The sequence below is a fragment of the Corvus cornix genome, chromosome 2 (assembly GCF_000738735.6).
Source record: "Corvus cornix cornix isolate S_Up_H32 chromosome 2, ASM73873v5, whole genome shotgun sequence".
In the NCBI taxonomy this organism is placed as follows: domain Eukaryota; kingdom Metazoa; phylum Chordata; class Aves; order Passeriformes; family Corvidae; genus Corvus; species Corvus cornix.
Window position 1 is genome coordinate 140,707,051 of NC_046333.1, and position 24,818 is coordinate 140,731,868.

General features: G+C 41.2%; 1 protein-coding gene across 1 annotated transcript in view; it reads right to left on the bottom strand.

Annotated features, from left to right (window-relative positions):
- Positions 1–24,818, bottom strand: part of SAMD12 (sterile alpha motif domain containing 12) — a 179,424-nt gene that overhangs the window by 70,760 nt on the left and 83,846 nt on the right. The window contains exon 4 of the mRNA XM_039548268.1: positions 24,155–24,295. Within this exon, the coding sequence (XP_039404202.1) occupies positions 24,155–24,295 (141 nt within the window). The remainder of the gene's footprint in view (positions 1–24,154; positions 24,296–24,818) is intronic.

Sequence of the window (24,818 nt, forward strand, 5' to 3'; positions counted from 1 at the left end):
CTCTTTGTGACCAGCTTTCCCCTCGTTGTGCACAAAGTAAGAGAACTCTTATTTCCTACGTTTCCCTTATTTCTATAGTATTGAAAAACCTTAATTTTAACACCCATTGTAGTTGTCACTCATTGAACTAGGTATTAGTGTAACTTTTTAAATTTTTCCTTTAGGAGAGCATTATCCTGTTGTCATTAGTTATAGATTTCCTGATTTTCAAGTAATTGCAGAGGGCCGGAAGTACTTGTGATATTTTGTGTTTTCCTTCTTCACTGGAACAGTCTGCTGTCATGTCTGTAGTATCTTGTCTTCCAAAACCCTGTCATCTCCCGTGAACTTTCTTCTCCCTCCCTTCCTAGCCCCTACCTATCAATTCTGGAGTTCAAAGAAACAAGCTCTTTTAAAGTCCTTTGACATTATTCAGCTGCTTTAATTCATTCCTTCCTTTCCTCCAGATCAGAAACTCTTTTGTGATCATTTTCACTCAAATTGTCTTGTGTCTTCAAATTCTCAACCACTTTCTTCTGATAACTCAGAATAAAGCATGAAGTAAATTCTTTCACTAATTTCCTTTGCCCCAGAAGCAAAAGTAATCCTCTTTAGATTTTAACTCTCATTAGACAGCTTGGACAAGATTCACTTGACCAAGGGTACGCATCTATTCAGCTTGTCACCCCAAAGAAGAGACCAGGCTCTCCCAGACTGAGATTCAACTTACACTGTAGTAAATGCCTAAAGAAAATCACATGAAACATCTTGAATGGTTCCTGTTTTTCCTAGAGTAACCCACAGTGCGAAGCTCTGGCAATTAGCTCACACACTGGCACCTATCAAACACAGAACTGTGCTGGCTGGAAGGAACCTGTGGAGGTCTCCAGTCCAACTTCCAGCTACGAGCAGAAGTAGTGCTAGAGCAGGTCATCCTGGGCTGTGTCCAGTTGAGTGGGAGTATCTGCAGGGATGGAGATCAACACCTTCCCTGGACCCCTTTTCCATTGTTTCATCACTCTTTCTCCCAATCTTATATTTAGTTAGAATTTTCTGCATTACAACTCATGTCCATTGTGTCTTGTTGTAGTCCTGTGCACATCTGGGAAAAGTCTGGTTCTGCCTTTTCTCCACTCTCCCAACAGGGTGCTGCAGATTAAGACCTCCCAGAACCTTGTCTTCAGACTGAGCAAATCCAGTCCTCACCCTCTTTTCCTGCATCATGTGCCCCAGACCCTGACTGCCTTGGGGACCTATTCCATGAACCCACTACAGTTTGCCATTGTTTTTCCTGTGCCGAGCACAGAACTGCACAGACTGCTCAAGATGTCATGGCACTAGTGCCAAACAGAAGGAAATGATCAGTTCCCTTGACCTGCTGACTACATTGCTGCTTGTACAGCCCAGGATGTTCTTGTCCCCCTTTGCAGTGAGACACTGCTTGCTTGTATTTAAATCGTTGTTTATCAAGACTCCAAGGTATTTTTCAGCAAAGCACTATCCAACAGCTTAATGTCTTTTTTATACTGTGGTGACCAAAACTGCAGCCAGGACTTGAGGTGAGGCTACCCCAGTGCAGAGCAGAGCGGGACAATCCTCTTCCTTGCCCAGCTGGTGATGCTGTGCCTGATGCCCCCCAGGACAGGGTTGGCCCTCCTGGCTGCCAGGACACTGCTGACTCATGTTCATCTTTCCACTGACCAGGACCCCCAGGTCCCTTTGCACAGCTCTGCTCCAGCCTCTCATTCCCCAGAGAACATCCAGGGCTGACTCATCTCAGGTGCTGAATCCGGCACTTGCCCTTGTTAAACTTCACACAGCTGGTGACTCCTAGCCCTTTAATTTGTCGAGGTCTCTCTGCAGGGCCTCTCTGCCCTTGAGAGAGTAGACAGCTCCTCCCAATTCAGTGTTCTCAATAAACTTAGTATTCTTTCCAGTCCTGCATCCAGGTCATTAATGAAGGTATTGAAGAGCACAGGGCCAAGGATGGAGCCCCATGGAACCCCCCCAGTGACAAGTCACCAGTCTGATGTGCCCCATTCACTGTAACCCTTTGTGCCTGACCCGTGAGCCAGTTGCCCACCCATCATGTAACATGATTATTCTGATATCTGCTGAACATTTTGTCCAGAAGGATCCTGTGAGAGACAGTATCCAAAACCTTTGTTATTTTTTTTTAAAATTATGTTTTACTGGCTTTCCTAGGTCAAGTAGGTGGGTTACCCTGTCATAGAAGAAAATCAGGTTTGATAAGCAGGACTTCTCTCTCATGAAGCCCTGCTGGCTGTGACTGACTTGTCCTAAGCTTGTCAGCAGTAGAAAACAAATGTTAGTGAATGTTTCAGCTTGTTGATATAAACTTAAAGACACCATGTATAAATAAGTATGGCATTTCTTATTCAGTTAATACAACCTACACATATTTATTTACACAACTCTTGATTGATTTCCATTCCTTACAGTTTCATTATATTTGGACATGGGTAATGACAGATTATCTTAGGTAATTTTTTTTATTATTTGGGATTCATGTTAAGCTCTAGTTATAAAATAGATGTTAGTGTAAAAGTGAAATGCAATAAAAATGCTGAAGAACAGTATTTTCCAAATAAGCTACAAAATCAAGGCAAAAATAAGCTTATCATTATACTTTAAGCAACCAGTCTCATTAAGCAAGGAAGCATTACCCTGCTGAACTGCATGTCAGTTCTGGGTGCCATATTTCTCAAGAGCATAGAACTGGTAGATCTCATCCTCTACCAACAGGTTTTGTTTATAGATTCAAAGAGGAAAACAAGCTTTTCAGCTTTTTTTTCTCCTCGCAAGTGGTTTCTTATTTTTGAATGAACTAGTCACTGAACTGAAATAGCAGAACAAACATGAAAAAGATATTATCTCTGCACCTGCAGAAGTAAAAAAAGTTTAGTTCTTCAACAACAGGTGTTTAACCAGTGACTTTCACCAAGCCTGTTGTCTGACTTCCGCTGTGTTTCAGCAGCAGCCACTGCTATACATGGAAAAATAGAAATTTAAGTAATTACAAGAACCTGTATGATCTAATTTTGCTGTCTGAAGTTCAAATAAATCCAATGTACTTTTCTTTAAAAAAGTAAATATGTAGCACAGTTTTAATTTAAAATCACATTAAATATTTCATACCCACTTTGCACTGCACAGTTTGCAACTCTTGGAAATACTTCAGTATGTTAATACAATTTTTAGTCCTTTTATTTTTTTTCGAAGAGGAAGAAAAAACCAACCAATGACAGAGACCTTGCTGTGAAAAAAGGCAAAGAAGCACTTGCTGCCTCATCCCCCATAGAATCCAAGTGCATGCTGAGGGGAAGAAACAGTAACGGGGTAGTTGTGAATAAAATCATCTTTCAATATTCAGAACTGTGTTGAAACTAACTTTTGAGCAAACATGTTGCTGTCTTCAGAAATATTTTATTCCATGTTTTTGCAATTGTTACACAGGTTTTAAAATATCAAGCTATTCAATCTGTAACATATACATCGTGCTTCACGACTCTCAGTATGGTTCAACCTGGCCTCTTTGCATCAAATCTGACATTTTTGCTCTCTCAGACACAGCTCTGAACCAAAAAGCTGAATGTGTCAAACAATGCTTTTAAAGCTCACGAATTGGTGTGCACTTGTAATAGTTTATTTGTCTCTATCTTCCCTTAATTATAAATGAAAATTCCTCCTAATTTTTGCACAGGCTAAGTTGGACAATAAAGAGAACAGTTCAAAATAGAAAACACAGATGCTAAAATACATAACTCTGGGCATGGATGGATGTTATTTTCTGTTTGGCACATCTGTCAAGTACCTAGATCTGATGTGCTGATAAAACAAGACAGCTTACGGCAATAAACATGTCAGATCCATCTGTTCTTCAGGACACTGAGAAGAAAAAGAATGGCTCCCTGTGGTATTCTGTACACTTGAGACCACTCTGGAGAGGCTTCCCTCTGCTGCTGACAGCAATTCAGCTCTACCAGCCTAAGCCAGTGGGTTTCCAACCTTGCTCCCTGTCTTCCACCAGGCACATTGTGTATCTGTGGCTTCCTCTCTCTAATCCTACAGCCTCAGAATTGGTAGCTGGGACACAAATGTAACTGTATTGTAAAGGCCTTGGCAAAGTCAAGAAACAAAACCCAGAAAACGAGAGTGAAGCCAATACTGAATCTACCTAGCCCAGGATCCTGGCTCCTGCTGTGGCACTTGGCAGCTGCAGGCACCTCACTCTGCATCTTAGACCTGGTTTGCACCCATTGTGTCCTCCACTTTCTCAGAGCCATAGCATCCCTTCTCACACTATTTTCCTGCTACTTGCAGAAACTCACACTGTAAATACACCAGTCAGAGCAGCCTGTATATCCCTCAAAACATAGTCAGTGGTCCAAAAAACTGAAGGTGACCCTGAGCAGACAACAGCTGCTCCCATGTGTGCCACCATTTGCCCAGCTTGCCAGAGAGTGGCTGCAGCCAATGCTGAGCTACAACACTGGCAGCTACCAAAGAGCCACCCACTGCATGGCTCCAATACGGACCACACCAGCTGGAGCAGAACAAGCACAAAAACAGCTGAGAGGGCTGAGGTGTTAATGACAGAAATCATCTTCCAGCAGTGCTTTAACAAAAGCCACGTTTCAGCCACCTGCAGCCACATTCATGGGGTTTGGCAGCCATTCAGGGGATGTGCTACTTTCTCACAGGAAGGTAGAATAAAATATTTTTTTTACAGGATATATACAATCCTCTGATACTGGGCAGACTATAATTATCTTTAACTCAAGAAACACCCATTCATTTCTTGATTTTGACTGGCCGGAGAAAAGAGGGAAGGAGGTCTCCAGCCTAAATGAACACAGCAGCCCCAGATAACATGCAAAAAGTTCAGCTGCTCTCTGGAGAGAGAAGCCCTCAGTTTCAGCCATATGAAGGTAAGAAGTAAGTATGCAAAAGCTCCTTTATACCATATACTGGTCAAATACCCATATTATGCAACCCAACTGAAAAGCAAATATTCAAGAAATCAGAGCTTACTAGAAAAGATCCTGCTTTGCTCTGCCCGTCCAGATTAGTCCCAATTTTGAGAGGTTTTTAAACCTTGTTTCAACTTCCCCCTAAATACTTAAAGCTCCAGGCTGTAACAGTTCTCCTGAGAATCCCTTGCTCTGGCTGGAAACATGCTAATTCTCACAAAGCAGGATGGCCAAACAACCTGTCATCCAATACACTGGACTCCACGTGCAGAACACACAAGAGTAGGGCACAGATGTTATGAGATGGGATGGAAAGGGCCCATGGAGTTGGAGGGGTGCCCTTTCCAAAAACTGCAGCCTCTGCCACACATTGCCAGGTGGAGCTGCTCTGGAGATCTCAGGTGCATGTGTGGATGTGGCACTCAGATGGGCAGGTGAATTTGTATAAATCAACTTTGCCCTTTAGCTTATCATGCAGTGTGTCCATAAACAGCCAGCAAGGTGGGTCCCAGAATGGGACGGGGCTCTGGCGAAGCCCTGCGAAAACACAGGCAAACCACAGAAGCCTTGCAATGCACGAGAGAGGACAAAGCTGGAGCAGACCCGTACTGACTCATTCTGCTAAGCAGCAGAAGCAAAGGATTAAGTACATCACCCACTGTAGTTAAAGAAGGTCATGCACCTTACCAGTTACTTAAAAAAGGCTGGCAAAAATTGTGAAGGAAAAAACCAAGCAATCAGAGCTGAGGATCTGATTACTGAAACTTTCCTTTTAGAAAGCTGGCCTTATTTGCTGCAAATCAGCTTCAGCAGGCAATTTGAAGCTATCACACCAGCATACTGTTATATGTAAGTTAATAAGCATTTACTACTGATGGTTTCTGCAGTGGCTGTTTAATTTTTAATCATATCTTTAATTTACTGTTTACAGTTTTATCCAATTAGAGTTTGTGCACGTGTGTGCATCTGTGACAGGGAGAACATGGAAACCTGTGTTTAATCAGAAGCACAAAGCCTTGCTCTCCAACTGAGGAGATACATGTGTCTCCTGCTTAAAATTTTTTCACATAGCCCTCTTATTTTCCAGGAGAATGTCATCTCAGGCTGTTATGTTATTTCTGCTGTTAGAAATGGGCACCACTGACCTCTCTGTGCAATGCCGTAGCAGGAGTTTGGAACTGAATGTCATTAAAATAGGCAGTGCTAAGAACTAGGCAGTATTCCTGGCACTTTCCTGAACAGAAATCCCAGCATTGCTTTTTATCTGTAGATCAGGCATTTAGGTAACACCCTGGGTCACCCTCATCCTCCTCATCCACATTTCAACCTTACATTAGATTCCTACAGTCATAAAAACTAGATGCACTGAGGGGATGGAAAATGGATCATTTATTTTTAAGCACTGCAAATTTCTCATGGTGATCAACAGTAAAGTTTTCAATTACAGAGGGAGGTTACATAAACCAAAGGATAGAGCTCCAAAGAAAACTGGGTGATGATGGAAGGACAGAGATTAGAACATCTCAGAGCCCAAGAGATGAGCTAATCACAAATAAAATAATATTACATTCCTATTACTACCTGACATGCTGTTTGGTGTAATGCCAGTAATTAAATAAAATATCAAAAAAGGAGTGCCAGAAATGCACTCAACAGAGGCATAATGTGGTTGATATGGATCCTGGCAGAGCCCTCAGGAGGTGATCTGACACCCAGCCCAACTCCCTGTGCCTTCCACATTTACACTGCCTCTGGTCACAGGCTCAGCTGTACAGCAAATTAGGACAGGCAGCAACAGGACTGCATGATCCTCAGACAGAGGCTGCTCTCACTCCCAGCAGGCAGACACTGAAAGGAAAAGGCAGGAACCTTTGTTTCTCCCATGTAGCATCTACTTCAAGGAGAGATGATGGCAGGCTCCTGAAGAGCTCCACAGCAAAGGTTTAAATGGAGGTACATGACCAGAGCTCAAAGCCTTCTCTTGCTGTGTTCATGGCTCAACACCTGGATACTCTTATCCCACTACAGCTGTATACCCTGCATCCTTGAGAGCTATGCTGAAAAACCCAGATTGCCATCTGCTTTATTTTGCTCTCAGGAATTAAAAAAAAAATAGAGATGCAATTCTATCCCTCTGCAAATATAATACCTTCGATTTCACTTCTTTTTCTCTGCAGCACAAGGAAGGTAAAGATGGGAAATCGATACATTCATAGAAAAAATAAACATTCAAAGTTCCCGTAAGAGGAAGAAACTACAGGGCTATGGCTATAGATGTCTTAACAGTGGCAGAACAGGTTGGATTAATGTGCTGAGGTAAAAGACTAACAAATAGAGAGGGATAAACTGCTTTTAGAGTAAGTGCTACAGATTACAACACCCTTTTTGAGAAGCCATTGCACTCTGCAGCCAAAGCACAGAGCAGTTGCACATGGCCTTTGCACAGGAACTGTTCCTAAAAACACCCACCCTGGGAATGTTGGTGAGGAGTCTGTGCAGCCCTGCACTCCAGGAACTGGACTCCAGTGTTTAAACAAAACCTGTTGGCATCATCCAGGCAGCTCAAAAAGGCAGCTTCAGCTCTTGTTTTCTTCTTTGCCCCTGGGAGCAGGAACTTGCAGCACGGAAGGAGGAGACTGTGTAATAAAAAGGAGACAGGAAGGTCTCCAGTAGGCTCCGAGTCCTAAAGATAGCAATGAAACTAGCATGAAGGGAAGGAGGAAATCACCCTCCCACATAAGAGGAAACCCCAAAATAAAACCTTTTGGCAGATGGTAAAGGCTTTAGTATTCAACAAAAAGAATGAGCTGCATGAGAATGCAAGAGAGCTTTAAGGGAGACACAGGAAGCCCAAACAAAAGACACATGAAGGAGCTTGGTTTTTTTCAGTCACTCTTCTGTGTCATTATTCAATTTTTGATAGGTTTTACTGGCTTTTCTGTTTAATTGAGACTATGCACTAATTAATTATATGAAACAGGAGAAATTTTCAGTAAATTTTCTGAATTATAAGGTAAGAGTTCAGCTCCTAGGGGGCATTCCATCTGGGGCTCTCTGCCTGGTCCTTGCCTTCCTGTCTAAGACTGGATCCAGCTCCACAGAGGCAACAAATCCACAATCATAAAAAAATAATAAATATGATTAAATATTTGAATCAGGCGCAACCCCATTTAGATGAAAGAAGAACTCAGAGGATTAAGATCTAACTGCAGTTATTAAAGCACTCATGTCTGAGAAAAATTGGAGAAGTTAAGGTAAGTTATAAACCTATCCCAAGGCAATATATAAAATGCATCCTTCTCTGCTTCAGACTAAAGGATCATTTAAATTACAGCTAAGAAAACAACCCCAAAACCCTTAACCCAGAACATGCAACTCCTTAAATGTTCACCTATGAACACATAAATGATGCTTTAATTCTATTACCAGCGAGTAGTAATTAGGCTCATTTAAAAAAAAGTGAATAAAAAGTAATAGAATATGAAAGATGATGTTATCAATTGCAGAAAAAAAAAAGGTGTAATTTAAAGGCATAGCATAACCAGATTTTGCTAACAGGTACAGATAAAGAAATCAAATTACTATACTAAGGCAGAGCAAGTTTGCTGTCAAATTAGCAGTGGGTAACATCACTTGTTATATATGCTTGATGCTGAAAAGCAAAAAGTAGGAAAAGCTACTGCCTACTTTTCCTCTGTTAAATTTAGGAGTTCCAAATTAGATGGCAAGTCCTCCATCTGACAGAGGCAGGAAGTTCCAGAGGGCAATATATTGCACCTATCATGGGCACCTCTTTTAGATTATCTCTGGGGGTGGGTTCTGGTCTTTGTTGATTATTTGATGAATGTGAACAATGAGTTCAATTGGACACCAAAGTTTTAGCTGGATAATGTAAGATGCAACAACAACTACTCAAACTGCTTAAGCTAAAATACTGTATAATTGTTTTTATCTTCGATTATGCCATTTTAGTATAGAGCATGACTAAAAAGAGTAAGATAAAAGTGCAGCTTTTACTTTCATTTCCAGCAGTGATTATGAAATTAGGATTGCAAATAACACAGGCAGTGCACATCATCAAAAGAGATTCTGAGACCAAGTGAGAAATAGGTCTTATATAATTAAGAAAAAGGTTCTAAATATAATAAAATATCAAAATTGCATTTTTTATTCAATAAAATTGGCAAGGGATCATATTTTTCAATTTCACAATGACCTGTCCTGGCTTAGAGAACAGAACCCTTATGTTTCTGTATTTGTGGTTTTAAGTTATAAAAAGGTTTATGGATTTGATCCAGAGGTCAACAAAGTCATTGGTACCCTTCACTGATTTGAATGGGCTTTATAGTCTCATGCTTTAGAGGAAAAATGGGGTTGATCCTGTTCTCATTTTTACTAGTTTCAATTTCTCTGCAACCAATGAAGCATTACTCTTTCATTTGCCCTCACAGAACCAAGAGCAAAGTTGAGGTCTCCAATTTTCAAAGGCAGATAATTTGGATAAAACCAATTCATAGCTGGTGGTAGACATAGATTTACATTCTTCTAAGAAGAGTAGCTACTCTTGCTATTTGTTTACTGTGCTAGAACTGATACAGAATCTGTGGACAAAGAGTAAGGATCAGTTTTAAGTTAGCTATAGACTTTTCCAAAGACTCTAGCCAAATTAATTACAAGCAGCAGAAACTTAAGGAGGATACTATCTCTAGGTGCTCCTAATTCCTGATAAAAGGATTTTTCCTCTGTTCCCAGCATCTATTTGCATTCCTCACTTAAACAGCCTGGGTTCCGATCATCTGGATCAAAAGAAAACAGTGAAGAAATCAGTAAAACGTATATTCTCATACCAGAATTATCCTGTGATCAGCTAAGCCACGTAGAAGTAAAGTAAAATTCCCACAGTGACATTTCCATTACTAGAGAGAACCAAAAAGATGTCAAGAACAGCAGTAACAGCAGTAACAGTATAATAAGGAAAACATGAGTTGCTGACAAAGCAATGGTCACACATTTTAGTGCTTATCACAGCAGCTGATATTTAAGAAGGGAGAAAGAAAACTTACCAACAGATCTAGCAAGCAAATATCAGTAAAAAAATAATAATTCACTGGGAAAAAGCTTATTAGGATTAGAAGAAAATAAACCACAATTTTCATTATGCTATCTGAGATAAACCTCCACACCTAAAAGGAAACATTTCTAGAAAAAGAAAAAAAACGCCTCATAGGTGTCTCAGTGTATGAAGAGACATCCCAGCAAAAAGACATTCATTACCTTGATGGGCTGTAAAGGCTGGGTGCCTTTCTATGACACTCAGAACCTTCCACATTTAAGCAGAGACGTACAAAAGTCAACCATATCAGTGGTTAGTGTCACAGCCAACTACTGTAATGGAATGGATGGTACCACGCAGATGGGCATTAAAGCAACTCTGGAATCTAGAGAAAGATCTGTTCAGAACCTACCCAGGTGACAACTGATTTCTCACTGGAGCTTTAGAGGTAGAACTATCTACCCTTCCCTTTCTCTTTCCTATCTCTTTCATCTGAAATACAATTCGTTTGCTTCAAAGTCTTTCAAGTTTAGACTGAGAATTATAACTGTTGTGATATAACTGGGAATGATCAGTGTAGGGAATTTTCAAAGGTTTATCTGCATCCTTAATTGCCTGACACTTTTAAAACTGGTCCATTGTCTAAGATGATTGCTCCTTCCACCATCCAACATTTTTAAAATACTCATTAAATACAGCTGGATCATCTTGGCACTTTATGACAGAAAATTACAAGGAACTGCTGAAAAGTGTTTCACATAGCTACACTCTCTGGAACAAGCTAAAGAAATTCCTCAGCAGACAACTGTAGTCTAATCAGCCCTCTAAATATTTAGACTACAGGGCAATAAAATAAAACTAGAGCAGGAGATATTAATCTCTCAGCCCAACTTTAACAACAATCCTCAGTTCCTCAGGAGTTCTTAAAGGAATGAAAACCAAAAGAAAGAAGAGTAAGAAAGAAGGCTTTCCTCTTTATTCCTAAAGAAGACTGGAATGACCTAAGACTTTAAAGAATGAAGGAAATATGATTATCATTCCTTCTCCATCTCTACCTCTGACACATGCCAAAGTGGAAAGAAAACAAAAACCATAGGACTTTGGAGGACTTAGAGGACTTTGGAGAGTAAACTTTAAGAACAGAAGCTTTGCATCACTGAAGAAGGCAAAATTGGTAAGAATCTCCTCTTTTTGCTGTGCAAGACTTTCTTTTCTTGCAGATCTTTCTCTCAAAATCCAGCTCCTGAAAGTCCTACACAACAGTGCTCTTTCAATGCAGACAAACGAGAGTCTGCTGACTGATGCTACCAGCAGTAAGCCTCTTTACTGGTCTCACTAAAGAAAGAATATGACAAAATTACTTGTTTCAAGGTCCAGGTGTTGGAGCTGCTTCAATTCCCTCTCATTTCATGAAATGCCATCTGATGGCAGCTGGGTGTGCCAGATGAATGGACCGCAAAGACGTGAATCCTGTTTCTAGGGGAGAGGATTCAAAACTCCAAGACCACATCAGTGTACATGCCTTCAGACTGTGCTCCAGCTTGCAGGGGAACCTCAACAGGCCTTTTTGCTCACATACAAAAGTCTCTAACTTGCTTATCCCTACAGTTCCTGAGGAAAGAGATCCAACCCTCTTGTGTAGCTGAAAAAGTATACCAAGTCAGAGTCCTGACATATTATACCAGGCTGGCTGGATATAACACACTGTGCCCTTCCTGAGTCTGGGTGTTTTCTAATCAGGTTGTCTTCAGGTGGAAGCCATTGTATAAGCCAAATGTATGTAAACAAACTATTCCAACAATGTGGATAAACTTAACCAAGAATAAGCTCTAAGATGTGGATGAAAACTAACTGGGATTGAGGAGCTTCAGAACTGTGGCATTGCCAAGTACAAACCACCTACAACTCCACTTATCACTCTGACACTGAGAAAAATTGTCCAAGACTGACTCACTGCCTGCCTTCCAGGTGATACCTTTGGAAAAACACTGAAGTTCTTACAGAGCAGCTCACTGCAGATTTTCTCAATGTATCTTTTCTTTGTACAGGTAACTTCTAATAATTCATGTGACCGGCAGGCATTTTTACTGATAAAAATATTTTTCAATTTTAGGACCATACAATACAGCTGTAGCTGAACTGCCAACAGAGTAGTAAGTTGTTTTAAAAACAACAATTCTCTGCCACATTTTCATTCACATTCCTGCTGCAAATTAAGGCTGCTGTACTTATGCTGTCGTCTACTGGAATCAACACTTTAAAAAATTACAGGTGCTTCATGAGTACTTATGCTGTATAGAGGTAAATCACATATTTTTTTAAAACTGTTCAGAACTTTGTTAGAATTCAGAACTTGAATGTCAAGGACCCCAAGATCATTGTTAATACACTTCAATTTATTATTTTATAGGGAATCAATTTCAATTAAAATACACTGAAATAGTGACTGGAAAAATTCTATAATATTGATCTTATGGGGGAACCAGCATAGTTAAAATTATTAATCATACTTGAGCATGTCATAAAACACTAGGCTAGTATCCATGCTTTGTGATCAAGTCAAATAAAGGCTTTAAAATAACCCACCCTTTCCTTTGTGGAATATGCCAGAGATCTGCATACTGCTTAGTAATAAGGAAACAGTTCATAACACTGCTGACTGCCTATGTATAACTAAGTAAATGAAGGTGCTCTATCATATGAAGCATAAATGCCATTAAGGGTAAACTTTTATTTGAATAGAACCACATTCATTTTTAAAACTACAATACAGAAAAGCTTTTAAAGAATGTGAATTAAGAAAAAGAGGAGCTTTTAAATAAAACAGGTTCTTTTTACACAACACAGAAAAGCAACTTCACAAAGGCATAAAAAGAAGAGGGTTTTTTCCTGGCTCCCTTGAATCTTTCCAGTAATTAGAAATTTTTATTGCACAGGCCATAAATGCTAGTAACAACAGGAAGAAAAATGCTTTTGAACTCTTTGGCAACATTCACCTTCAGGGATTCAAAACAGCAAAACTTTATTCTATATTTTCAAAAAAGCTTTTAGTGACTTTCATGTTTGTTAGAACTGCCAATGTAGTGAAACACTTTACAAACAGGACACATTCATGTAGGTGCAGCAATACCAGTTCCATAAAATCAGCAAGATGATGCTACCAAAACTCATCTGAGTGAAGAGGGCAATTCATCCAGCTTTCAGAACAATTTTTTTTTATCACAGGAGTTTACATCTAGGCTTAGCAAGTGGGAATTTATCTGATCCACATTTAGTCATCTACTGTATAGACAAATACATCTGCCAGCCATCCCAAGTGTCTGTAATAATCGGTGGAGAACAACAGGTATAAATCATCTGATGCATCTGAGGTGGGACTGCTAGATCTCACATACAGAGGATGTGTAGCTACTACTGCATGCACATTGGATTGCTTAGAGTCTCTGTGGAAGGCAGAAGTACCCAACTGAAGGCATGCCAAGTTAGGCTTTGGCACTTTCCGTCACCACTGAGGCTGCCAGTGACTGTATTTTAGTTTGTAAAAAACTTCTTGTGAACAACTTGTTTCTTAAGAGTGTGAGACAGATTCTCAATGGATACTAAAGAATTAGGCAGGGCAATACTCTTCCAAATACAGAAATTCTGAATGCTGGGAAGCCCAAGGGAATGGGACCACAGAGAGGGAACAGGATCCTGGGATCTGCCTAAACATCATCTGCTACTGTTAGAGGCTGAGTAGTGGGACAGAGGGATACTGGATCCAACTGAGAATGGCATTTCTTACCTTCTTATTTCCAATGCTATACACTCAGTTTGACAAAAAAAAAGGTGTTAGTTGATGAAGACAGTCGGGTTTGAAACAGAAGCACAGCAGTGAAAATGTCTGTGTTCTTTCTAAGGGGTCAGAAGTATAGTTAGGGCTCTGATTTCTTCAGTTCTTTTATAAAACAACTATCAAAGGCATGTAGCAACAGGACAAGGGGTAGTGGCTTCAGACTGAAAGAGGGTAGGTTTAGATTGAACATAAGGAAGAAATTCTTTACAGTGAGGGTGGTGAGGCATTGGAACAGGTTGCTCAGAGAAGCTGTGAAGGCCCATCCCTGGAATTACTCAAGGCCAGATTGGATGGGGTTTTGAGAAACCTGGTCTAGTGGAAGGTGGCTGGGTGTGCCTACATGGCAGGAAGGTTGGACCTAGATGGTCTTAAGGTCCCTTCCCACCCAAACCATTCTATGACGAATCCTAATTTTATTCTGCATCTGATTCTGGAAAAATCTCATTAGAAATCACAATTACGTTACATTGTAAATGGCACCATCTTACAATATGATACATTTAAACTCTGTGTGAAAGACTGTACCTATTCCTGGAATCTCTTTTACCAGCCTGTTCTTTTTGAATGGGTGAAAACAAGTGATTTCCACTGGCACTGATCACAAACAGCTGTTGTTAAATAACAGACTGACTGCTGAAAGCTTTCCTGTTTAGCTAAAAGTCTTCCATGACTGGCTGCAGCACAAACAGCAATATTTTACTTTCTTTCTTAAACTTTGAGAAAAATTGTTTTTTCTCTTTCCAATTTACACATGAATGAAAAAATACATACATAAATATGTGTGGTTTTATATATATGTAATACATATTCATCAAACATGTAAGGCAGTTTTGGGTATGCAAAAGTTCAGAAGGACTAAACATTCCAGACCAAACTGACCAGCAGGCTGACTTCTCAGAAATTTGAAAAGCAGGAATGAAAAAAAAATCAACTTTAATAAAATAATAAGAAAACCAGTCAACTGCCATCGTGATCTTGCAATCGTACAAAACAGCTAATACTACATTACCAGTAGACTGAGTTGCAATAATATTTATAGAAGCACATAAAAATGCAAGCACATCATAATATTATACAGCTAAAATCTTGCCACAAAAGTTCATCAATACAAATTTCATAGGTGCTGTTTCCTTATTTATATTCCAAATTAATATACTACACATATTGAAGGACAATTCTGTGCTAAACCTATCCAGAGTGCATTACAATGTATTGTCCAGTGTATTGGAACTTATTTTACCTGTCAGCTGACTCACTTGGTTATTTGATATGAATATGTATTAACATCACAGCAATAGCTATAAGGTAACTAACAGTCCCACAGCAATGCAATGGTCTGCCAGGGACCACTGACTGCATTGCAAAGTATATTCTTCAGGTTAGAAACCAGACACATGAAATTCAAATAACTGAAGCCATAGATGGAATTTGATATTTATCATCACTGATGCATGTATATTAGATATTTTATCTTTGTTCAGATACACACTCCACATATAATACTGTGTTTCAGCTAAAACAAATGAAAACCATACAGAACCCCTCAGTGCATACTTGTAACCTGAAAAAAATATATTTTCAGACATCTTAACAGTGCCTAAAGTCTGAAAATCCTCTCACGAACAACCACGGCTTCTGATTCCAGAGCCTACATCCTCTGTTAAGTGCTGAAACTGTCCTTGACTGGAATGGGAAAAATACAACAAAGACTGCTCTTTTTTAGTCTAATGGGTGGTAGTGAAGTCTTTTTACAGTCCTAGAAAGCAGTGTTAAGAACAAGTGCAATGATTCCTGCAGTTGTACAGGAAAAAAGGACATACAATAGAAAAGAGTAAAAGGGATATAGACGTTTAGTGAAAATAAACCCATATTGAAAAGAAGGTTAAGATTTCTTTACCAGGCAATTTAGCATGCTGAGTTCTAGAACACAGTTTTCATGCAATGATAAGGGAAAAACTACTATTATTGAGTAATTTCTGACAGTGTTTTCATGATACACTTTGTGTTCAACTCACAAGGTGTCTCAGGTATTTTGGAGCATAACAGGAGCACGGAGCAAAGGAAACCAGCTGGGAATTAAGCTTGCTGGAGCTCTTCTGAAAGATCAAGTATTTTTTTCTGTGCCTTGGATAGATGCCATGTATGCAACATATGCAAGAAACAGTTGCATAGTACTCTGTGCTTTAGGAAGAAAGGCCCTTCCTGACTAGCTGGAAGCTTCAGGGTTAGGCAAAAGAAAAAGGTAAGGTCAAAACAATGAAAACAAAAGAAGGGATGTCTGGTAAGAAGACAGTCAAGATTTCAAATGCTGCAGGCCCTGGAACACCACAAGGATATGAAACCAAGATTCCTTGGGTCAAAACCTTGAGTCCAGAATGTACACAGGGGAGAAAAAAGTACATCCTAGAAGTGCAACAGATGACTCTCTATCACAAACTTCAGTTGTTCTGACTTCTTTACAGGGTTGACAAAGAAACGTGCTGATCTCAAGCAACATTTCTTCAAGGAACATGAAGGACAGTAGGCAACAACAGTTCAGGTACCACAGGATCCATAAAGTCTACAGCAGGGTGACAGCAAGCTGCAATGGCCTTCTCTTAACTCATTGACCTTCCAGTCCTGTGCTTGGCAAGGTCCCATGTTCTCAAAATTTCTGACCACTCAAGTCCCTTTTCAGCCAGGTGTGTAACTCCTAATCATTCATGGTGTGTACTGAAGCCACCACAGCAGGAAAGGTCTTATTATGTGGGAAATCAGAAGATGGGACTGAATCTAGTACTTCAAAATTTTGATTATGGAAAATGACAACAAATCTCACATGCAGTCATGAAAGCTGGTACGGCAGTGCTCAGGTTCCCCCCAACTTTGACATTTGTATGGAAGCAGCAGAGAGGGCAAACAGGAAGTAACATCATGTTTCTGACAGACTGGGAGGGTTCCATGACAAATTTTCATCAAGCCTGCCTTTAGTACTAATAGGCTGGTAATGCTGCCAAAATCCTTGCAGAACACTTTGGCTAAGGAGGGTTTCATGGTTCTGACTTACTCACCACACATACCCTGAAGGCAATGTTTCTGTTACAAAGTTCCTCTAAAACCCAGAGAATGATCCATCACTAGAACACAAGGCTCTTACTTGTTCTTCACTCAGCTAGAGAATTATAGAATGTTTTGGGTTGGAAGCAACCTTAAAAGTTGTCTAGCTCCAGCACCCCTGACATAGGCAGGGACAACTTGCACTAGACCAGGTTGCTCAAAGTTCCACCCAACCCGGCGTTGAACACTTCCAGGGATGGGGCAGCCACAGCTTCTTGGGGCAACCTGCTCCAGTATCTCACCACCTAGTCAGTAAAGAATTTCTTCTTTATGTCCTATCGAAACCTACCATCTTTCAGTTTGAAGCCACTACTCCTTGTCCTATCCTTGCCCTTGAAAAATCCCTCTCCATCTCCTTGTAGGTCTCCTTTAGGTACTATAGAAGGCTGCTGTAAGGTCTTCTCTCTCCAGAGCCTTTTCCAGGCTGAACAATCCCAACTCTCAAACCCTGTCTTCACAGAAGAGGTGCTCCATCTCTCTGATCATCTTCATGGCCCTCATCTGTACTCACTCCAGCACATCCATGTCCTTCTTCTTTCAGCCCCTGAGCTGGATGCAACACTCCAGCTGGGGTCTCACAAGAGCAGAGCCGAGGACAGGATCACCTTCCTTTTTCCTGCTGGTCACACTGCTTTTGATGCAGCCCAGGACATGTTTGGTTTTCTGGGCCACAAGTACACATTGCCTCATGTTGGGCATCTCATCAACCAACACTCCAAGCCCTTCTCCCTAGGGTTGCTTTCAATCCATGCTCCACCCAACCCATATTTATGCTTTGTCCCAACCCAGGTGCAGGACCTTGCACTTGGCCTGGCTGACCATCATGACGATTGCACGGGCCCACCTTTCCACCCTGCCCATGCCCCTCTGGATGGCATCCTTTCCCTCCAGAGAGTCAACTGCACCACACAGCTCAGTGTCGATGGCAAACTTGCTGAGGGTGCACTGGATCCCACTGTCCATGTCACTGACAAAGATGTCAAACAGCACCAGTCCCAATACCAACCCCTGAGGAATGACACTCATCACTGGTCTCCATTTGGGACATCGAGCCATTGACCACATCTCTTTCAGTGTGGCCATCCAGCCAATTCCTTATCCACTGCTTAATCCATCCATCAAAACCATGTCTCTCCAATTTAAAGAAATGCTTTGCACAAGTCCAGTTAGATCATACCAGTTGCTCTTTCCTTACCCATCAGCCCTGTAACCCCATCCTAGAAGGCCATCAAATTTGTCAGGCACAATTTGCTCTTAGTGATGCCGTGCTGGCTGACACAAATCACCTCCTTATTTCCTATGTGTCTTAGCATAGTTTCCAGGAGGATCTGAGTTAAGGAATACATTCAGTGCAGGTAGCTCAGTGAGCAGATGCAGTGAGAGCTGCACATTGAGCTCTGGGTGGCAGGAGCCTAAGGCAAGAGGCTGAGAACTGGCACTGACCCTTTGCACAGCAAAGGGCCCAGGGATCTGTGGCACCAGCAGGTGACTCAGAGACACAGCAGGAACCAGTGACTCAGCAGGAAGACCCCAGACTTTCCAGCACTTAGACATAAGGATACAGAAGCCCAGCGTTTCCTTTGTTTTGAGACAGCAGCTTGAGCTGTTATTTTGTTGCTGTACCATGAGAAAGCTATTTAAAGAACCCAGAGGTCGGAAACTCTGCTATGGGAAACCCTGGGCTGAGCTGGTAAGGAAATTTGTATGCACATGAGAGTGGTGTGTATAGGGAGGCAAGCTGTGCACACACTGGCCTGGAGCCACCCGCTGTGGAGGGGCTTTGCTCCCAGCACTGAAAGTCCCTGGTAGTGAGAGTGTGACTGCCCGAGAATGGTCAGACAGAAAAGTTCCCTTAACATCTGTTCCATGATCTCGCTGGGCACAGAGGTGAGACTGACCAGTCAGTAGCTCCTGCAGTCCTCCTTTTTTCCCTTTTAAATAATTAGGGTTCCCATCACTGGGAACTTGACTGGACTGCCACAACTTCTCAAATATGATGGATAGTGGCTTAGCCACTTCATTTGTCCCTCGGGACCTGCGGATACACCTCACCAGGTCCCACAGACTTGTGCACCTTCAGGTTCCTTAGACGTACTTGATCCTGAGCTCTCCAGCTGGTTCTTCATTCTCCCAGTCCCTGCCTTTGCCTTCTGTGGCTGGAGAACTTGCCAGTGAAAACTGAGGCAAAAAATTTGTTGACTACCTTTCTCCATGTCCTGGGTAACCATATCTCCCATTTTCTTCCCGAGAAGACTCACATTCTCCCCAGTCTTCCTTTTATCACTGACATACCTGTAGAAGATTTTCCTGTTCCTGTTGATGTCTCTGGCCAGCTTTAATTTTATCAGAGCTTTAGCTTTCCTAACCTGATTCCTGCTTCTCACTTTCTCTGCATTTCTCCCAGGCTACCTGTCCTTGCTTCCACTCTCTGTAAGGCTTACTTTTTGTGTTTGAGTTTGCCCAGGAGCTCCTCATTCATCCATGCAGGCCTTATGGCATTTTTTGCCTGATTTCTTTATTGTTAGGATGCATCACTCCTACATTTAGATGAAGATGAGATGCAACTTTGAAGGCCCTCTAATTCCCCTCCTGAAAGAATACAGTGCTAGGGTACTGTAACAGGTTTTGAATGGGACTGTGTTGGATATGGGAGGGAATCAGTCTTGCTGTGACTGTCATTGGACATATATGTATTTCAGCAACTGAGCATCAGTGCAGGATGAGCAGAAAACTTAGTGAAGAAATTTCAACAGCTATCAACTGCTGAGATGATTTTCAATAAACCACAAAGCTTTATTCTAACATGTTTTGCTAGGAGGAGAAATACTGTCCTGGCAGTATATTCAAGTAGCACTTTGCCCTATATGAAACTCACAGAGGAACTTAGAAGGGGGCCTAACATCATCTTAAATGCAAGTGTCATTTAATCCAAACCCAAAAATGCTTCTCAAGCTCAGCTCTATGAGTAGATTGCTGTCTGTGGATACTTTGCTCAGAAATACACACAGAACTGTTCTACCACTTTGAAGACAGTCTCTTCTATGCTAGCTCAAAGCAGGACTCACATTGAAAAACCTCAGAATAACTTCTTCCTTCTCTGTGTAGTTATGTAAGGCTTTTTTTAAAAAAATGATCTTTCAACTCAGGCTTACAGTGATAACAGTATAATAATGGTGTTTCCAACAGTGTGCAGCTCTCCCCAAGAGACACTGGAAGATATTTTATCAAATTAGTTCCTCAACATCACTAAATCTGGGGAAAAAGCACAGATCAGTAGCTGGGCCTGTGCCCTTCTATCCTACTGGAGGCAGGAATAGCGTGTCTGCCAATAATAGCCTCAATTAGGCGGTTCTTGCTCCAAAGAAAAGTCTTCCTAAAACTCAAGACAAGACTTCAATTATACAGTCACATACTATTCTGGCTTTAAGAGACTGGATGGTGTGTCTTGAATGAAGAAGAACAAAATGGTTTTAAGTCATTTTCTGAGACAGGAGTAGAAAAGAATGCTATTGAGTTTTTTAAATGAGGTTAACTTTCTCTGCAGACAACAGAACACAAAGCCACTTAAAATATCTGGTAAGTATTATATAACGCTTTTTTAAAACTTTCCCTGTTCAATCCAGCTTCAACTGGGGTATGAACTAAAGTCAGTGGAAGTCTTTTTGCTGACATCAATGGGTTCTGAATTGGGACCTCATTGCTTGCAACCCAGCTTGTGTGCTACATTAATTCAGAAATGGGTTTTAACAGCTTCTTTCACCTAACAATCTCTTGAGCTGTGCACTGAGAGACAGAGGGCTTTTTTCCCCCCCTCTTTCTGGAGGACAGCAAGGCACAGCATAGCAATAGCTATTGACCTGGACTTCACAAGTGGAATTTCCAAAAGGCAGAAACTGTTTTTCACAGAAAAAATGTTCTCCAAAACAAAAACCAGTTACAGAAAGCTATTCCAGCAACAACCTGGATCAGGAACATATGAATCATAATAAGATTATGAGTGGACACAGTTTGGAGAAACTGGGAAAGAGGACAGAACCAGTTTTGGAGAACAACTGACATACAAAGAGCTTTACAAGTTGTACTGTAGTTGAGAAATAATATCCTAACCTTAGTATTTCCAAACAAGGACTTTCAACAGACACACACTCAAGCTTGGTGCAAATGAGGTTATACAGACAGGAGTACTGCTGTCTTCCTGTCACTCATTGTCCCCTCACCCTGGGACAATTAACACAGCTTTGCTGCACAAGGGAATGTTCTTATAAACTGTTGCTCTGCCCATAACTTCAGCTCTGTTTAAGAAGATGAAAGTAAACACAGTTTTGGTTCCTCTAGCTTTTTAAATGAAAGAGTCTGCTTAAGCATTCTGTTTTCATTCACATGGGAAAGGCCTGCTTTCACACTATCCTTGGTAGACCGATAGCACATGAAGATTGCTGGCTTTCAGACAGGAGGTTTTACAGGCCATCAAGTCCATTCACGGATTTGTTTATTAAAATGGTATGTGTATTGTTTTACTGATATGAGTTTGGATTAGTGCCACTGTTTTCTTCCCCACAAGGACAGAGCTTCTTGCTCCTTCACACAGCCATTCCCAGCTGAGCTCTGGAACACAGGGCAACCACAAGTTCTTGTGGCTGGTGGTCACACCAGTGGCCACCCAGCCCTGAAAACCATATCTTTGAATGCAGCATGTTTTGTCTCTCTGAACTGACCCACTCTACTACCAGCTGTGGGTACTGGCTCACATGTTTACACTGTAACAGACCCCAGCAAAGAGAGGAATAAATTCTTTTGACAGGAATTCTCAGATTGAGCCACTTCCCCAAGGATATATTGGAGTGACTCTGAAGTGCAGCACAATGGCCAACACCACTGTGGGGGAAGACAGCCAGAGCTGCAGACCTCCAGCTTTTCGTCAAGCTCGTGCTGCCTTTCACAAAGCACATGATGCCTTGCCTTTACAGGATTGTCATGGTCTGACACACTACAGGGATCAGAGTAAATAAGAACCCTCTACATGGCAGGGAGAGACTACATTAAACACACATCCATGCATCTAGCGCTAATCTGTCCTTCACAGTCCAGCATGTGTTTATTCATTCTCGTACCAAAGTCCAAACTTGTATCCTCAACTGCATGGGCAAGGAATAGATCTCAAAGGATGCTGCCCTGAATTCCTTGAAATGGCAGTCATTGCTGCCTGACTGAGCATAAGTCATACACCAGTTGATGTGTCCAGAGGGGAACCAGACAGAAACAATAAAGAAGCCAGGAAATACAGAGTTCTCAATGCCAAATACAGTTTATGCAGGAATCTATCTGGACTGCACTGATCAACTGATCCAAATTTATAGCTAATGAGTCTTCATTGTCCCATATCAAACAAATGCCAACTTTCATAAGCAGGCCTGAAACAGTGATGGTGGATGACCAGAACTTAGCAGTCCATCAAACTCTCAAGTAACGTTCCAGATGCAGTGGAAGAGAGAACCTGGCCAACACTGAAGAAAAGGATGTAGGAATAATGGATGAATGGACAAAGGGAAAGAGAAGAGTTCTAAACATCTGGGGAAGATATTTATGCTTCAGCACACTTCTTTGACATGACACAAGATGAGGTGAGCTTGTATTTACAGCTCATGGCAAAACAAAGAAAGCCTACAACTCCTCAGCACAATCCACAAGACACGAAACCCGTAGAAACAATTCAGTTGAGACATCAGCTCTTCCAGATAAAATGTAGCTTACTCAACTAATCAGGGCTTTTCCCCAAACGCAGTGAGCAAGGCTTAATTAGGAACACAGTGTAATGTGTGAACGACATTTTGTTAAAAATACACTGCATGTACTGAAGAACTCTTTTTCATACAGTGTGATACATAACAAGCACTGAACAAAACCACCACAGAAGTATGTGGTTTATGCTATCCCACTGGACTACCAAACAACATTTAACATTGAGAAAGTATTGCAGATATATAGTAGAGGATGTCTAAATGTTCCTTTACAGTATTGCCACAATGACTGCTTTTCTTCCGTGTTACCACAGCCATTACTAGAGAGCTAGCAACAAAAGTCATCATAAAACATCCCAACCTCATTTGGGAAAAATATATAACTTTTCTTGTTATTCCTTCTTCTCTGTCTTCTAATCTAGACTTCATATTGAGTCCAGTTTTGTATTTTCTTAGCAGCAAAAATTAGAAACGACTCTATTCAAGTCAATAAAATTATTGCAACATGAAGAAGGAATCAGCCATCTGCAAAAAACAGTCTAACAGGTAATTTTCCACTGACATCTCTTACCATTGTTGCTGCCTGTTCTGAGCTTCCCCTCCCCCCTCCCAAAGACACGTGCTCCTGCCCATGTGCTCTGAGCTCCTTTGTTCCAAGCGCGGGCAAAGCCAAATGTAACTCAGACTCTTCAGCAGTGTCTGATTGGCCGCTCACCCCAGGTCCGCCCCCAGTCCTCCCCTTTCCCCTTCTCCTAACAAAAGATGGTCGAGGGGAGGCTCCGCCCTCTCCCTCAGCTCAGCTACTTTCCTGTGAACATCTCTGGTTGTCTGTCTCATTTGAAAGCTTCTAGCTGCAGGGAATTGAGCGAGCAGGGAGCTATATTTCTCCCTCTTTGCTTCTGCTGATGGTATTTGCTCTGCAGCTGATTCAGGTACCGATTTTAGAGCTACTAAAGTGCTAGATCGCCCGTGCTACCCCTCTAGGCTGCTCGAGGCTTTCTAAGGCATTGAAATACAAACGCTAGCCGGTATAAAGCTGAAAAGATACCTTCCACATTTGGCGCCCAACGTGATACCATAAAACAGGTTACAGAAATTACTTTTACCTAACACTGAAAGTAAACAATTAATGCAAAATGTACAATGCTTTTAAAGACAGTAAGTCCTCCACCCGTGCCTTTTATACATAATTATTTTCATCTTAGTAAGCAGACAGTTAAGAAAGACTACCATCAAATTGTAGATGGAGCCTATTCGTCACACAAAACAGGCAGCTAAACATCTCTATTTATTTATGCATTATTTTACCTTTTCTCCCCCCCTGGAGAGCATGTGGAATCCATGAGACATTTTCACGCACCATTTCTTGTAGAAGAACATCAAGTCACCTTTTATGCCCTCAGGCAAACTTCTCCTATCTGATCTCAGTAACTGTCCATACCAAAATTATTTTTCATACCTTGTGTAAGCAGCTGGAGGTTTCGGACTTCTTCTCTCACCTTCAGCTGAAGGACTTGCTGCAGAATGTGCTGTCGCAGGCTTTCCTGGGCAATGCCCATTCGTTCAAGCTTTTTGTCAGTAAGTCTCAGCAAAGCACGGCCTGAATGCAAAAGCCAAAAAGAAAAATCACCCAAGGATTTCCATTAGTGCAATAGGCTCACCCTGACATGATAATTTGCTACAGAAAAAATTCTCAGCCCTGAAATACCTCATTCTGAAAGGATATTGTTCCATCAGTTAGGTACTTCCATACTGTTAGAGATTTATGTGCCACTCCTCCCTTTTCTATTCTTTTTCCGTATTATTTTGGTACTTTGTGAGAGATACAGGCATGTAAAACAGGTATCTTGTGCCATTTTAGACAACCAATTACTGTGCTTTAGTTCCAGTGGGTTTCCCATGGGTAGGATAACACCTAAGTCTATAGCTGACATAGGTGCCTAAATAGACTCTCACCTATTTGCAAACATCATGTCAAGGAAAGAGTGAAAACCAGTGACCATGGGTTTTACAAATAAAATCAATTTAAAATATAACAAGGATTAATATTGTTGCAATTCAGATATGTCTATAGTTTAGCAGCATCATTTCCCAGGATGGTGCTGTACTTCATGATTCAGCCT